The following is a 15,000-nucleotide window of genomic DNA, read 5'->3' on the forward strand; positions in this document are numbered from 1 at the left end:
TTTAGCTAAAGTTTAACATTTAGTTAACAAGTATTTAACATTATGAAAGAGTCTGACTAGAATACATGAATTTAACATTTAGCTTACATAAAGTCAATAGGAGGAGTTTAACATGTAGTTAACATTAAGCTAGAGTCTAACTTGTAGTTAACATTTAGGTAACGTTGAGATAGATACTTTAAAGGGGCGCCCGGGTGGTTCACCAGGTAGAGTGCGTACCTTTAAGGCCCGGTCCATACCGCAGCGACCGGGGTTCGATTCGAGCCCGTGGTCCTTTCACAGCATGTCTTCCCCTCCCTCTCCCATACCTTCCTGTCTTAAGGTGCGTTCACACCAAAAGACACATTTGTTGCCCGTTCTCATTGTCGCCCAAGTTTTGTCACGCGCCAAATCATAAACTGTCGCTGTGCAAGTTTTGTCAGGCGAATTTGCTGCGGTTCACCCCGGACGCTGATTGACTGTTACGTTACACATGTCACTCAGTGGCCACGCGGTTGAACGATGGTTGGCTGTCATCGCGCGAATGTCGCGGCAAGGTTGAAATATTTCAACCCGAGCGAATTTGTCGCGCTACAAATCCTCGTGAACGCGCTCGCCTGTGCAGGGCGAAAGTGTGCCGCGACAAATCAAAAGTTGTCGCCGGTTTCCTCTAGCGAATAATTCGCCCGAATAATTCGCGTCTCTGCGTTCACTTTGCATGGGATCTCGTCGCCCCTTCGAGTTTGGTGTGAACGCACCTTTACTCTACATTAAAAAGGATTAAACCTTTAAAAGAAGAAAATCCTCTTCAACCTGGGTGCCCCCCACCTCCTCTGTCCCCAGGGCTGCCCCCAGATCCTACCCGGCCTGGACATCCTGGTGCCGGCGGGGCTGGTCCGGCCCATCACCCTGCGGGCCCTGAACCTGCCCCAGCCCCAGTCGGGCCAGAAGAACTACGAGTGTGTGTTCAGCATCCAGGGCAGCAGCCAGCGCGTCCCCGCCGTGCGCTTCAACTCCTCTTGCATCCAGTGCCAGAACACCTCGGTACTACACCACCCACAATGCTCTCTGCTCCCCCAGGCCACAGTGTGTGTGTTGGGTACTACACCACCCGCAATGCTCTCTGCTCCCCCAGGCCACAGTGTGTGTGTTGGGTACTACACCACCCGCAATGCTCTCTGCTCCCCCAGGCCACAGTGTGTGTTTGGCTGTTTCTTAGGTGCTTGTAAGGTGTGTGTGTGTGTGTGTGTGTGTGTGTGTGTGTGTGTGTGTTTGTGTGTGTGTGTGTGTGTGTGTGTGTGTATGTATGTGTCTGAGGTGCTTGTAAGGTGTGTGATTGGGTGTGTGTGTGTTGCTGTGTGTTAGGTACTTTTAAGGTAGAGGTGTGTGTGTGTGTGTGTGTGTGTGTGTGTGTGTGTTTCTGTTTGTCCTACTCATATTACATTTGTTAAATGGTTATGTGAATCACACACACAGGCACACACACACACAACAGATCTCTTGTATTTTTCCTCTATCCCTCTCTCTATCTCTATCTCTCTTTCTGTCCTCTTTCTCTCATTCTATTCCTTCTCAATTCTTCTTTCTTTCGCAATTCTCTCCTAGTCCCCCCTCCCACCCTCTCTCTCTCTCCCCGTCTCTCTCTCCCCCCTCCCTCTCTCTCCCCCCCTCTCTCTATCCTCTCATTCCCCCTCTCTCTCTCTCTCCCCCCTCCCTCTCTCTACCCCCTCCCTCTTTCTCTCCGTCTGCGGCCCATCTGGTTGTCAAGGAGACCGTATGGAATCTTGTTAAGTCATCAGCAATATGACCCCTTGGCAGGGTGTGTGTGTGTGTGTGTGTGTGTGTGTGTGTGTGTGTGTGTGTGTGTGTGTGTGACTGTGTGACTGTGTTCGTGTGTGTGTGTGTTTGTGTGTGTGTGTGTGTGACTGTGGGTGTGTGCGTTTGAGTGAGCAGATGCTCTTAAAGAAAAGGTTGTAGGTCACAAAATGTATTGATGTGACATACATGACCACACGCACAAACATACGAACACACACACACGCACACACACGCGCACACACACACGCGCACACACACGAGTTGCAGAGCCACATGGTCTCTGATGACAGAGAGGTCTCCTTAGCGATCAACCTAGCAACAGGGCCAGGTTACCGTGGTTACTAATACTGAGTCAGAATTTGACTACCCACTCAAGCCCCCCCCTCCACCACACACACACACACACACACACACACACACACACAACCAGCAGTTTCTGCTGGTGTGCAGAAAACATTTTTCAGACAGAGCGAGAGAGAGAGAGAGAGAGGGAGAGGGAGGGAGAGAGAGAGAGAGAGAGAGAGGTTAATCATATTTCATTGTTTTGCTGAGACAGGTTCACCGCCTTCAGGACATTAATTACCTGTGAGAGACGGACAGTGTGTGGTATGTGTCTGTGTGTGTGTGTGTGTGTGTGTGTGTGTGTGTGAGAGAGTGCATGCTTTAATGTGTGTGTGCGTGTGCACACGTGCATGCATGTGTGTGGGTGTGTATTGGATGTGTGTGTTAGGGTTGGGTCACGAACGTGCCGTGAGCTGTGACACCCTCTTCTGCCACAGGGGGGCAGCAATCTTCTGAATCAAGAATGCCCCATTCTCACGTCATTCATAATAACCCATTAACCAGGGCAGTATGAGGCTACTGGGCTATTTGAGCAATAGACTATTGCTTAGGTTTTCTAGGTTTACAGCCCAAATAAATGATTGAAGCAGCAGTATTGCTGGCTACGGGTATTAAAGCAGCAGTATCGCTGGCCAACCTCAGACAGGGCGACATAGCTTGCCAGCTTGAGAACAGCAATGTAATCTTATTTTGTGTTCTTTCCTCATATGCTGCATGTGTTCCGCCATCATTTGCGAGTTTTACCGTCTAGTCTTGCATGCTTATCATACCCACATTTATTTATTATATATATTATGGTCACGTGTCCCTGGGAGGCCACAGAGAAGCGCCGTGGGGGAGGGGGGGAGGGGTGCAAAGTGTAATTAACGGGCCGTTGAGCCCCCCCCCCGAGTCCCTGAGTGTGTTAAATGTATGCTGAAGGACCTTCAGACTATGCTAATGATTCTTTGCTACGTGTATGTGCCTGTTGTGTGTGTGTGTGTGTGCGTGTCTGTGTCTGTGTGTGTAGTACTGGTACGAAGGAGATGAAGTGGGCAACATGGCCGTGGACTTCTCCATCGTATGGGATGGTGACTTCTTCATCGACAAACCTCCCACTATGAAAGGTAATGTAGCCTAGCCTCATGCTAACTTTAACAAGCCCTGTTTAGCTTAGCTAACCTAGCCTTGGTTAGCTAAGCTAAATGCTAACCTAACCTTGCCCCTGTTTAGCTTAGCTTCATGCTAACTTAACCTTGCCCCTGTTTAGCTTAGCTTCATGATAATCTATCCTGGCTTCATGCTAAACTAGTTTGTCTGTGTGTGTGTGTTTGTGTGTGTGTGTGTGTGTGTGTGTATGTGTGTGTGTGTGTGTGTGTGTGTGTGTATGGGTGTGTGTGTGTGTGTGTGTGTGTGTGTGTGTGTGTGTGTGTAGCCCTGCTCTATAAGTGTGCCGCTCAGCGCTCCAGCTGCGGTCAGTGTCTGAAGGCCCCGGCCACCTTCGACTGTGGTTGGTGCACGGAGAGCAGGAAGTGTCTCCTACGGCAACACTGCCCCGCCCCCGAGGTCAACTGGATGCACCACGGCCGACACAACCTGCGCTGTAGTCACCCCCGCATCACCAAGGTACACACTTGCTCTCTCTCTCTCTCTCTCTCTGTCTCTCTCTCTCTCTCTCTCTCTCTCTCTGTCTCTGTCTCTCCCTCTCTCTCTCTCTCTCTCTCTCTGTCTCTCTCTCTGTTTGTCTGTCTGTCTGTCTGTCTGTCTCTCTCTCTGTTTGTCTGTCTGTCTGTCTGTCTCTCTGTCTCTCTTTTCCTCTCTCTCTCTCTCTCTCGCTCTCTTTATGTTTCATTCAATTGCTCTAAATTATTTAAAAATGAGTGCAAATGGGGTGTGTGTGTGTGTGTGGTGTGCGTGTGTGTCTGTTTGTATGTGTTGTGTGTGTCTGTGCGTGGGTGCGTGTGTGTGTCTGTGTGTGTGTGATGGTGTATGGTGTGTGCTTGTGTGTGTCTGTGTGTGTGTGCGCGTATGCTGTGTTATGTCTGTGTTGTGTGTCTGTGTGTGGTGTGTGTGTGTGTGTGTGTGTGTGTGTGTGTGTGTGTGTGTGTGTGTGTGTAGATCGGGCCCCTGACCGGGCCCAGGGAGGGGGGCACCAGGGTGACCATCGAGGGGGAGAACCTGGGCCTCCAGGTGAGGGAGATCGCCCACGTCCAGGTGGCCGGCGTCCGCTGCACCCCCGCCCCCGCAGAGTACATCAGCGCCGAGAGGTCGGTCCCGTCTGGCTGCCTGCTGCCTGTCTGTCTAACTCTCTGGCTCTCTTTGTTGATGTTGTGCTGGTGTCTCTCTCTTCTGATGTCGGGCTGGTCTCTCCTGATGTTGTTCTGGTCTCTCTCTCTATCCTGATGTTGTTCCGGTATCTCTCTCCCTCTCTCTCTTGATGTGGTGCTGGTCTCTCTCTCTTGATGTTGTGCTGATCGCTCTCTCTCCTGATGTTGTGCTAGTGTCACTCTCTCCTGGTGTTGTGCTGATCTCTCTCTCTCCTGATGTTTTGCTGGTCTCTCCTGGTAAGGTGCTGGTCTCTCTCTCTCCTGTTGTTTTGCTGGTCTCCTGGTGTTGTGCTGGTCTCTCTCATGAAGTTGTGCTGGTCTCTCTCTCTCTCTCTGCTGATGTTTTGCTGGTCTCTCTCTCTCCTGATGTTGTGCTGGTCTCTCTCCTGAGCTGTGCTGGTCTCTCTCTCTCTCTCTGCTGATGTTTTGCTGGTCTCTCTCTCTCTCCTGATGCTGTGCTGGTCTCTCCTGATGTTTTGCTGGTCTCTCTCTCTCCTGATGTTGTGCTGGTCTCTCTCCTGAGCTGTGCTGGTCTCTCTCTCTCTCTCTGCTGATGTTTTGCTGGTCTCTCTCTCTCTCCTGATGCTGTGCTGGTGTCTATCCTGAGCTGTGCTGGTCTCTCGCTCTCTCTCTCTGCTGATGTTTAGCTGGTCTCTCTCTCCCTCTCCTGATGCTGGTCTCTCTTGATGTTGTGCTGTTCTCTCTCTCCTGATGTTGTTCTGATCTCTCCCCTGAGCTGTGCTGGTCTCTCACTCTCTCTCTCTCTCTCTGCTGATGTTTTGCTGGTCTCTCTCTCTCTCCTGATGCTGTGCTGGTCTCTCTGCTGATGTTGTGCTGGTCTCACCCCTGAGCTGTGCTGGTCTCTCGCTCTCTCTGCTGATGTTTTGCTGGTCTCTCTCCTGATGTTGTGCTGGTCTCTCCCCAGGATCGTGTGTGAGATGGCGGAGGCGCTGCTGCCCCTGTCCCCGGGGGGTCCTGTGGAGCTCTGCATCGGAGTCTGCAGCTCAGAGTACCGCACCCTCTCCACACAGACATACTCCTTCGTGGTCAGTACAGCCTGCTGGTCTGACTGGTCTGACTGGTCTGAGTGGTCTGAGTGGTCTGAGTCTGGTCTGACTGGTCTAACTGGTGTGACTGGTCTGAGTCTGGTCTGACTGGTCTGAGTGGTCTGACTGGTCTGAGTGGTATGAGTGGTCTGACTGGTGTGACTGGTCTGAGTCTGGTCTGACTGGTCTGAGAGGTCTGACTGGTCTGAGTGGTCTGAGTGGTCTGACTGGTCTGAGTCTGGTCTGACTGGTCTAACTGGTGTGACTGGTTTAAGTCTGGTCTGACTGGTCTGAGTGGTCTGACTGGTCTGAGTGGTCTGAGTGGTCTGAGTGCTCTGACTGGTCTGATTGGTCTGACTCGTCTAACTGGTGTGACTGTGTGTAGTTGAGTTGAACTGGTCTGACTGGTCTAACTGGTCTACCGGTGTGTGTTGTTGAGTTGACCCGGTGTGCCTCTGGTCTGACTGGTCTGACTGGTCTAACTGGTGTGACTGTGGTCTAACTGGTCTGACTGGTCTAACTGGTCGGACTGGTCTAACTGGTCTGACTGGTCTGACTGGTCTAACTGGTGTGACTGTGGTCTAACTGGTGTGACTGTGGTCTAACTGGTCTGACTGGTCTGACTGGTCTAACTGGTGTGATTGTGGTCTAACTGGTGTGACTGTGGTCTAACTGGTCTGACTGGTCTGACTGGTCTGACTGGTGCGCGGTGTGTTCCAGAGCCCCAGCGTGGGCCGTCTGAGCCCAGAGAAGGGCCCCGTCTCCGGGGGGACGCGGCTGACCGTGTGGGGCCGTCAGCTGGACGCGGGCAGCGCCGTCAGCGTCTTCATCCACCAGGAGCCCTGCCTCTTCCTCAGGTAGGGGGGGGGGGAGGAGCCAGGAGCCCTGCCTCTTCCTCAGGAAGGGGGGGGGGAGGAGATGGTTGAGGGAGGGAGGGCTGTGTATGAATACATGAGCAAACCACCAGATCAATAAGGTCTCTCTCTCTCTCTCTCTCTCTCTCTCTCTCTCTCTCTCTCTCTCCAGACGGACCAGTAGAGACATCGTATGTATAACTCCCGCCTCCCAGTCAGGCTCTGGCCCCGCCCCCATCCGGTTGATGATTGACAGGGCGGAGGTGACCAGTGAGACCCGCTTCCTGTACAGCGACGACCCGACCATCAGCTCCATCGAGCCCAACTGGAGCATCCTCAAGTACTGTCTAACCCCTACCTGTGTTACCTATACCTGTCTCACCCTACCTGTCTAACCCTACCTGTCTTGACCGACCCTGTCTAACCCCGACCCGTCTATCCCGTTCCGGTCTAACCCTACCTGTCCAACCCCAACCTGTCTAACCCCTACCTGTCTAACCCTACCTGTCTATCCCGTTCCTGTCTAACTCTAACCTGTCTAACTCTACCTGTCTGAGTCCTACCTGTATTACCCTACCTGTCTGAGTCCTACCTGTCTCACCCTACCTCTCTTTCCCTACCTGTCTTACCCCTACCTGTCTAACCCCTACCTGTCCAAACCCAACCTGTCTAACCGCTACCTGTCTTACCCTACCTGTCTGAGTCCTACCTGTCTCACCCTACCTGTCTATCCCTCGTTGTCTAACCCCTACCTGTCTAATCCTACCTGTCTCACCCTACCTGCTCCCCACCTTTAGTTGTTACCGTCAAACATTGCGCTGTCCTTGACCTTAGGGTAATCCTCTCTGTGTATCTCTGTGCTCTCCAGTGGGAGCACAGTCATTACAGTAACAGGAGCCAACCTCCTGACCATCCAGGAGCCAAAGGTCCGGGCCAAGTATAACGGAATCGAGACAACTAATGTAAGTAATGTAACTACACGTACGCACCTGTGTATTACTGTACACACCTGTATATGACACTTGTATACACGTTTACATACCTGTGTTCATCTGTAAACATCTGTACACACCTGTATAGACCTTTATATAACACTTGTATACACAACCTTTATACACCGTCTCTACACACCTGTACACACCACCCTCATACATGTGTATACACCACCTGTTTAGACCTGTATACACCACCTTCATACATGTGTATACACCACCTGTTTGGACCTGTATACACCACCTTCATACATGTGTATACACCACCTGTTTAGACCTGTGTACACCACCCTCATACATGTGTATACACCACCTGTTTAGGCCTGTATACACCACCCTCATACATGTGTATACACCACCTATTTAGACCTGTACACACCACCCTCATGCATGTGTTTACACCACCTGTTTAGACCTGTACACACCACCCTCATGCATGTGTTTACACCACCTGTTTAGGCCTGTATACACCACCCTCATACATGTGTATACACCACCTGTTTAGACCTGTACACACCACCCTCATGCATGTGTTTACACCACCTGTTGCAGGTGTGCAAGGTGCTGAATGACTCGGTGATGACCTGTCTGGCCCCGGGGCTGCTGTACGATCAGCTCGGACCCCTGGAGGGGCCTCTGCATCCTGACGAGTTCGGCTTCATCCTGGACCAGGTAAAGGGTCTAAGACACGCCTCCTTTCTCTGCCAAGACACGCCTCCTTTCTCTGCCAAGACACGCCTCCTTTCTCTGCAATGACACGCCTCCTCGCCCGTAGACCTGGATCTACACAGACATGTGGACACACACACTCACACACACACACACACACACACACGTTATTAAGTGGTTGTGTTTTTCAGGTGACCTCTCTGCTGGTGCTGAACACGACGACCTTCACCCACTACCCCAACCCCACCTTCGAAACCCTGGGCACCTCTGGGATCCTGGAGGTCAAACCAGGCTCCCCCATCATCCTCAAGGTCATCTCTTTATTCCAGTTTAAACCAGTCCTTGATGACAGTTTAAATGAACATTCATTGATCCGGTTTAAACATATGTCCTTTAATCCAGTTTGCTCCACACTAAATAATAATACTAATATGATATAATATAATACTAATATTATGAGGTGTTCTTTCTACAGGGGAAGAACCTGATTCCTCCCGCCCCTGGCAACAGCCGCCTTAACTACAGTGTCCTGATTGGAGAGACGCCCTGTCTGTTAACCGTCTCAGAGAACCAGCTCCTCTGTGATTCGCCAGATCTGACAGGGGAACAGAGAGTCCTGGTTAGTACAAGAACAGAGAGTGAGAGAGAGAGAGAGAGAGAGAGAGAGGGCCCTATTTTAACGGTCTGAAACACAAGTGAGAAGCGCCAAACGCAAGTAGCTTTGTGGGCGGTTCTATGGCGATGTTGCTATTTTACCGGCGGATAAATGACTCTTGCGCCCGACGCAAATCTAAAAAGGGTTGGTCTGAAGTAGCCTAATTACCCGTAGGTGTGGTTTGGGCGTAACGTGCAATAAACCAATGAGAGTGCCATCTCCCATCCCCTTTAAGAGCCATGAGCGGATTTGAATCTGACAAGTTGATATTTTGACGCATTTACAGTCTCCGATGAGACAGATGCATGACCACATGAATTTTAAACTTCAAATGGCTCAGTTTATGGCCAAATTATATGGCCTAATTCACACATAGAATAGCGTTTTCTTCCACATCTTCAGGAATACTGAGTCCTCAAATAAATTTCGGCAAAGAAAACTTAACAAACATCTGATATGCGGTAACTGTGGTTCTATTTAATGATATACGCAAAACATTAACAAACGTAGTTTCTTACCAGTATTGTATGCATTATCGTTATCGACTTGTGTTCCTAATATGCATGTGTCCCCTCGTTAATATACCATATTGCCATTGACTGTATTATGCGTTACGTGTTTAGTTTGCGTGTGTTTAAACAGATGGAGGCACACACACCCGCCCGCATTCATTAATCATTTTACACATAACCACACGTGCGCCCGCATTCATTCATTCTTTTTAACACTCGGTAAAACAATGATTTCTCACGATCAAATACTCATCAATCCTAAAAGTTATGGGCTTGTACACGATGTCTGTGTCAAGAAAATATGTGTTTGCTGTACGGTGTTTGCAGATGCATTGATTTGAAAGTACAACTTATTACCGTTGTTTCAGCTGTTCTTTCCCAAATAATTTACCAAGAATGTGTGGCTAGGTAGATGAGAGAAGCAAAGTGTATGCGCGAGGTGCACAAGCAACATTATGCATGCGCCCTTAAAATAGCATCTGAACAACGCGCCACTGACTTTAAACCAGGTATTTCCTGGTTTGTGGCGGAATGGTTTTCTGAAACTGCAAAATAGCACCAGGGAACGTTTGCGCCAGAACACGCCTCGTCCATTTGCCGAACCGCCCCTTGGGGCGCAAGATCATTCCCTAATTTACCGACACGTGGCGCAGGAGGGAAAAGAACGCTCTGCGCAAGTTGCAAACTAGTAACGATACATGCGTCAGTGTAGAAAGTCAATTGCGCTGGATGCAAGATAGGGCCTAGAGAGAGAGAGAGAGAGAGAGAGAGAGAGAGAGAGAGAGAGAGAGAGAGAGAGAGGAGAGGGGAAGGGGGAGAGGGAGAGGGAGAGGGAGAGAGGGAGAGGGAGAGGGAGGGAGAGAGAGAGAGAGGGAGAGGGAGGGAGAGAGAGAGAGGGAGAGGGAGAGAGAGAATTGTAAAGGTGAAAGTCGTTAATTCTACCTGCAGGGGGTTATGGGTAATTGGTCTGATATCTGTCACACACGAACACAAAACACACACATTAACACATGCCCGTGAGCAATCACACGCACGCACATATACAAAGACATACACATGCGCATTCGCACACACTTACACACGCACCACACGCACACGCACACTGCTAACCTTTACAGTGGGTCTGTTAGTTATGAGCAGATGAAAGAGGCGATGAATGATTGAAGGTAAGATTGATGAAGGAGCGGATGATTTATTGAAGGTAATATTGATGAAGGATGAGTGATTGTGTTGTAGTTGAAGCAGAGGATGAGTGCTCGTGCACACAGGCCCTGAGTGTTCCTGGTGTGTCTCAGATCGTGGTGGGGGGTCTGGAGTACTCCCCCGGGACCCTCCACATCTACTCGGACTCCGCCCTCACGCTGCCCGCCATCGTGGGCATCGGAGGGGGCGGCGGCCTGCTGCTATTGGTCATCATCGCCGTGCTCATCGCCTACAAGAGGAAGACGCGCGACGCCGACCGCACCCTGAAGCGCCTGCAGCTGCAGATGGACAACCTGGAGTCACGCGTCGCCCTGGAGTGCAAAGAGGGTACCTTATATACTGTACTATATATTATATAGTACTATATATTATACTATAGACGACATGTTATACAGCCTGGAGTCACAGGTCGCCCTGGAGTGCAAAGAGGGTACCTTATATACTGTACTATATATTATATAGTACTATACATTATACTATAGACGACATGTTATACAGCCTGGAGTCACAGGTCGCCCTGGAGTGCAAAGAGGGTACCTTATATACTGTACTATATATTATATAGTACTATACATTATACTATAGACGACATGTTATACAGCCTGGAGTCACAGGTCGCCCTGGAGTGCAAAGAGGGTACCTGATACTATATATACTATACTTTACAGTGTATATGTCAGTGTATATAGTGTATATATGATGGTGTCATCTATATTATACATGGTAGTGTTGTATATTTAGTGTATATATGATGGTGTCATCTATATGATACATGGTAGTGTGTTATATTCAGTGTATATAGTGTATATATGATGGGGTTATCCGTAATGTCTCTAACGTCTCTGCGTGTGGCTCCAGCGTTCGCCGAGCTGCAGACTGACATCCAGGAGCTGACCAACATGGACGGGGTGAAGATCCCCTTCCTGGAGTACCGCTCCTACACCATGAGGGTCATGTTCCCCGGGATCGAGGAGCACCCGGTGCTCAAGGAGCTGGACGTAGGGGCGCACATGCACACACGCACACACTCACTCACGCACACGCACACGCGCACACACACACACTCACTCACTCACTCACTCACTCACTCACTCACTCACACACTTACACACACACGTAAGCACATGCACACACACTCAAGCACACACACACACACGCACACACACATACACACACACGCAAGCACACACACATGTACACACGCGCGCACACACACACACACACACACACACATACACATGTACTCAGACTCACACACATGCACAAGCGCACACACACACACACACACATACTCGGATACACAGCACTCTATACCACAGATTACATCTGTATCTTGTTACATAAAACATGTGTAATGTTTCAATGTCCCCCTGCTCCCCCCCCCAGTCCCCTGCCAACGTGGAGAAGGCCCTGCGTCAGTTCTCCCAGCTGCTCAACAACAAGGTGTTCCTGCTCACCTTCATCCACACCCTGGAGGACCAGCGCTCCTTCTCCATGAGGGACCGCGGCAACGTGGCCTCCCTGCTCATGGCCGCCCTGCAGGTACGGCCAGCCGGCCGGCCGGCCAGCCAGCCAGCAGCCAGTCAGCCAGTCAGTCAGTCAGTCAGTCAGCCAGCCAGTCAGTCAGTCAGCCAACCAGTCAGTCAGTCTGCCAGCCAGTCAGTCAGTCAGTCAGTCAGCCAGTCTGCCAGTCAGCCAGTCAGTCTCTCTATATGTGTCTCTCTACCTTTCTGTCACTCTACCTGTTAGTCTGTCTCTCTACCTATCTCTCTACCTGTCTGTCTCTCTACCTGTGTGTCTCTCTTCCTGTCTGTCTCTCTACCTGTCTCTCTGCCTGTGTCTTTCTCTCTACCCGTCAGTCTTTCTACCTGTCTGTCTCTCTACTTGTCTGTTTGTCTCTCTACCTGTCTCTCAGTCTGTCAGTCAGTGCATCTCTACACCTGTCTCTCTCCCTGTCCACCGGTCTGTCTGTCCTAACATGTCTCTGGTCTCCAGGGCCGTATGGAGTACGCTACGGTGGTGCTGAAGCAGCTGCTGGCCGACCTCATCGAGAAGAACCTGGAGAACCGAAACCACCCCAAACTACTGCTGAGGAGGTCAGACCCTGACCCCTGACCTCTGACCCATGACCCTGACCCCTGTTCTCTACGCTTATGTCACTATTACTGTTGGAGGCATCATAACGAAACTAATGCAGTCTGTGTGTGCGTGTGTGTGTGTCTCTACAGGACTGAGTCTGTTGCTGAGAAGATGCTAACTAACTGGTTTACTTTCCTGCTGCATCGTTTCCTAAAGGTACACACACACACACACACACACACACACACACACACACACACACAGACACAGAACGTAGTGAACCCTGGAGCCCATCCTAACCCCTGTGTCTCCCTCAGGAGTGTGCGGGGGAGCCTCTCTTCATGCTTTACTGCGCCATCAAGCAGCAGATGGAGAAGGGCCCCATCGACGCCATCACTGGAGAGGCCCGCTACTCGCTGAGCGAGGACAAGCTCATCAGACAGCAGATAGACTACAAGACACTGGTACCATAGAGGATATATACTATACACTATATACAGGACAAGCTCATCAGACAGCAGATAGACTACAAGACACTGGTACCATAGAGGATATATACCATAACGTTATATACAGGACAAGCTCATCAGACAGCAGATAGACTACAAGACACTGGTACCATAGAGGATATATACCATAACGTTATATACAGGACAAGCTCATCAGACAGCAGATAGACTACAAGACACTGGTACTATAGAGGATATATACTATAAGGGTCTATGTCTATCAGGGTCTATGTCCCCAGACCCTGATGTGTATATCAGACCCTGATGTGTATATCAGACCCCTATGTGTATATCAGACCCCGATGTGTATATCAGACCCCGATGTGTATATCAGACCCCGATGTGCATATCAGACCCCGATGTGTTTATCAGACCCTGATGTGTATATCAGACCCTGATGTGTATATCAGACCCTGATGTAGAGCTGTGCGATACGTCCAAAATATCATATCCCGATATAGGTCATTCATTATCCCGATAATGATATATACCACGATATAGCACATTTTCTGTAAATTCAATGAATAAATAGTTTATATAAAATGACCACATGGAAAGGCCTACTTCATATTACATTTTGAATTTTGTACTCGACATATAAAGGTAACTTACTCATGTTAAATGTGAATATGGTCAAAAATATCAAAACTAACCATATAATACTCTGACAGTAGAACTGTTTGAATTGTAGCAGCAAACAAAAATGAATACAGGCCTAACATAAATATTGGTATATAGAATACCATATGTAAACATGGAACACTTTTAAGTTTAAACTAGCAACAAAATAAGGCTCTCAAAAATAGATAAAATATAACAAGTAAAAAAACACTCCTTCAAGTTTGAATTATAGCAGCATTATATGATAACAACCAAAGTGCCGCAAACAAAATAAATATATCATCCGTAGACTCTCTGCGTACTGTTTGACATGATTCTTGCATAGGTGGAAAGAGAGGTTAGTGGGGTTTGAGTCTGTTGAGGGGACCGGTCTGCGGCATAGTTGGCAAAGTACGATTTCTGGTCCGTGTCAGACTTTTCATACCCAAACCACGTCCATCCGACAGAAGTAGCCCCTCTTTTAGGTACGAGCTCCTCGTTTTGTTTTGGCTGGTCGGAGTCCTTCTCCTGTTCGGAATTACCCCGTTCTGTGTCACGTTCACTCTCCTCCATGTTTGTTTGTGTTGCCTTGAACCTTCATGTGCCGTGTGGAAGAACGTAAAGCGTCGTCCAAATGCCAAGAAATATTACCGTAAAGAGTGTGGTTTGCGACAAGACGAAATAAACGATAGAGCATGATATAAAACGATAGACGTTTTTATTTCGTCACACGAAATATATCGCACAGCTCAGTCATATCAGTCATCGCACAGCTCAACCCTGATGTGTGTATCAGACCCTGATGTGTGTATCCTATGTCCCCAGACCCTGATGTGTGTATCAGACCCTGATGTGTGTATCAGATCCTGATGTGTATATCCTATGTCCCCAGACCCTGATGTGTGTATCAGACCCTGATGTGTGTATCAGACCCTGATGTGTGTATCCTATGTCCCCGGACCCTGATATGCGTATCAGACCCTGATGTGTGTATCCTATGTCCCCAGACCCTGATGTGCGTGCCCCCGGAGGGCGAGGCGGGGACGGAGGTGCCAGTGAAGGTGCTGAACTGCGACACGGTGACGCAGGTGAAGGACAAGCTGCTGGACTCGGTCTACAAAGGAATCCCCTTCAGCCAGAGGCCGCAGGCGGACGACATGGACCTGGGTATGAAACCAAGATACACACATAAATAGATGTATACACACATAAATAAAGACATGGACCTGGGTACAAAACCAAGATACACACATAAATAGAAATATACACACACATATATATATATATATATATATATATATATATATATATATATATATATATACACACACATATATACACACATCTAAATAAAGACATGCACATAGATATATAAATTAATACATCCATATATATAACTAATGTTTTAGGAACTCATTCTTAATGAATTTGTTCGT

General features: G+C 49.1%; 1 protein-coding gene across 1 annotated transcript in view; it reads left to right on the forward strand.

Moving 5' to 3' along the window:
* The window catches only part of plxna3 (plexin A3), a 41,686-nt gene that overhangs the window by 23,058 nt on the left and 3,628 nt on the right, over positions 1-15,000 (forward strand). The window contains 18 exon segments of the mRNA XM_079741082.1: positions 823-1,023; positions 3,149-3,245; positions 3,554-3,744; positions 4,237-4,385; positions 5,371-5,491; positions 6,212-6,348; positions 6,518-6,685; positions 7,214-7,307; positions 7,890-8,009; positions 8,198-8,317; positions 8,482-8,625; positions 10,469-10,703; positions 11,235-11,374; positions 11,763-11,918; positions 12,372-12,472; positions 12,605-12,671; positions 12,773-12,919; positions 14,572-14,731. Of these exon segments, the coding sequence (XP_079597208.1) occupies positions 823-1,023; positions 3,149-3,245; positions 3,554-3,744; positions 4,237-4,385; positions 5,371-5,491; positions 6,212-6,348; positions 6,518-6,685; positions 7,214-7,307; positions 7,890-8,009; positions 8,198-8,317; positions 8,482-8,625; positions 10,469-10,703; positions 11,235-11,374; positions 11,763-11,918; positions 12,372-12,472; positions 12,605-12,671; positions 12,773-12,919; positions 14,572-14,731 (2,548 nt within the window).

This window comes from Pollachius pollachius, assembly GCF_949987615.1.
Source record: "Pollachius pollachius genome assembly, chromosome: 8".
Classification (NCBI taxonomy): domain Eukaryota; kingdom Metazoa; phylum Chordata; class Actinopteri; order Gadiformes; family Gadidae; genus Pollachius; species Pollachius pollachius.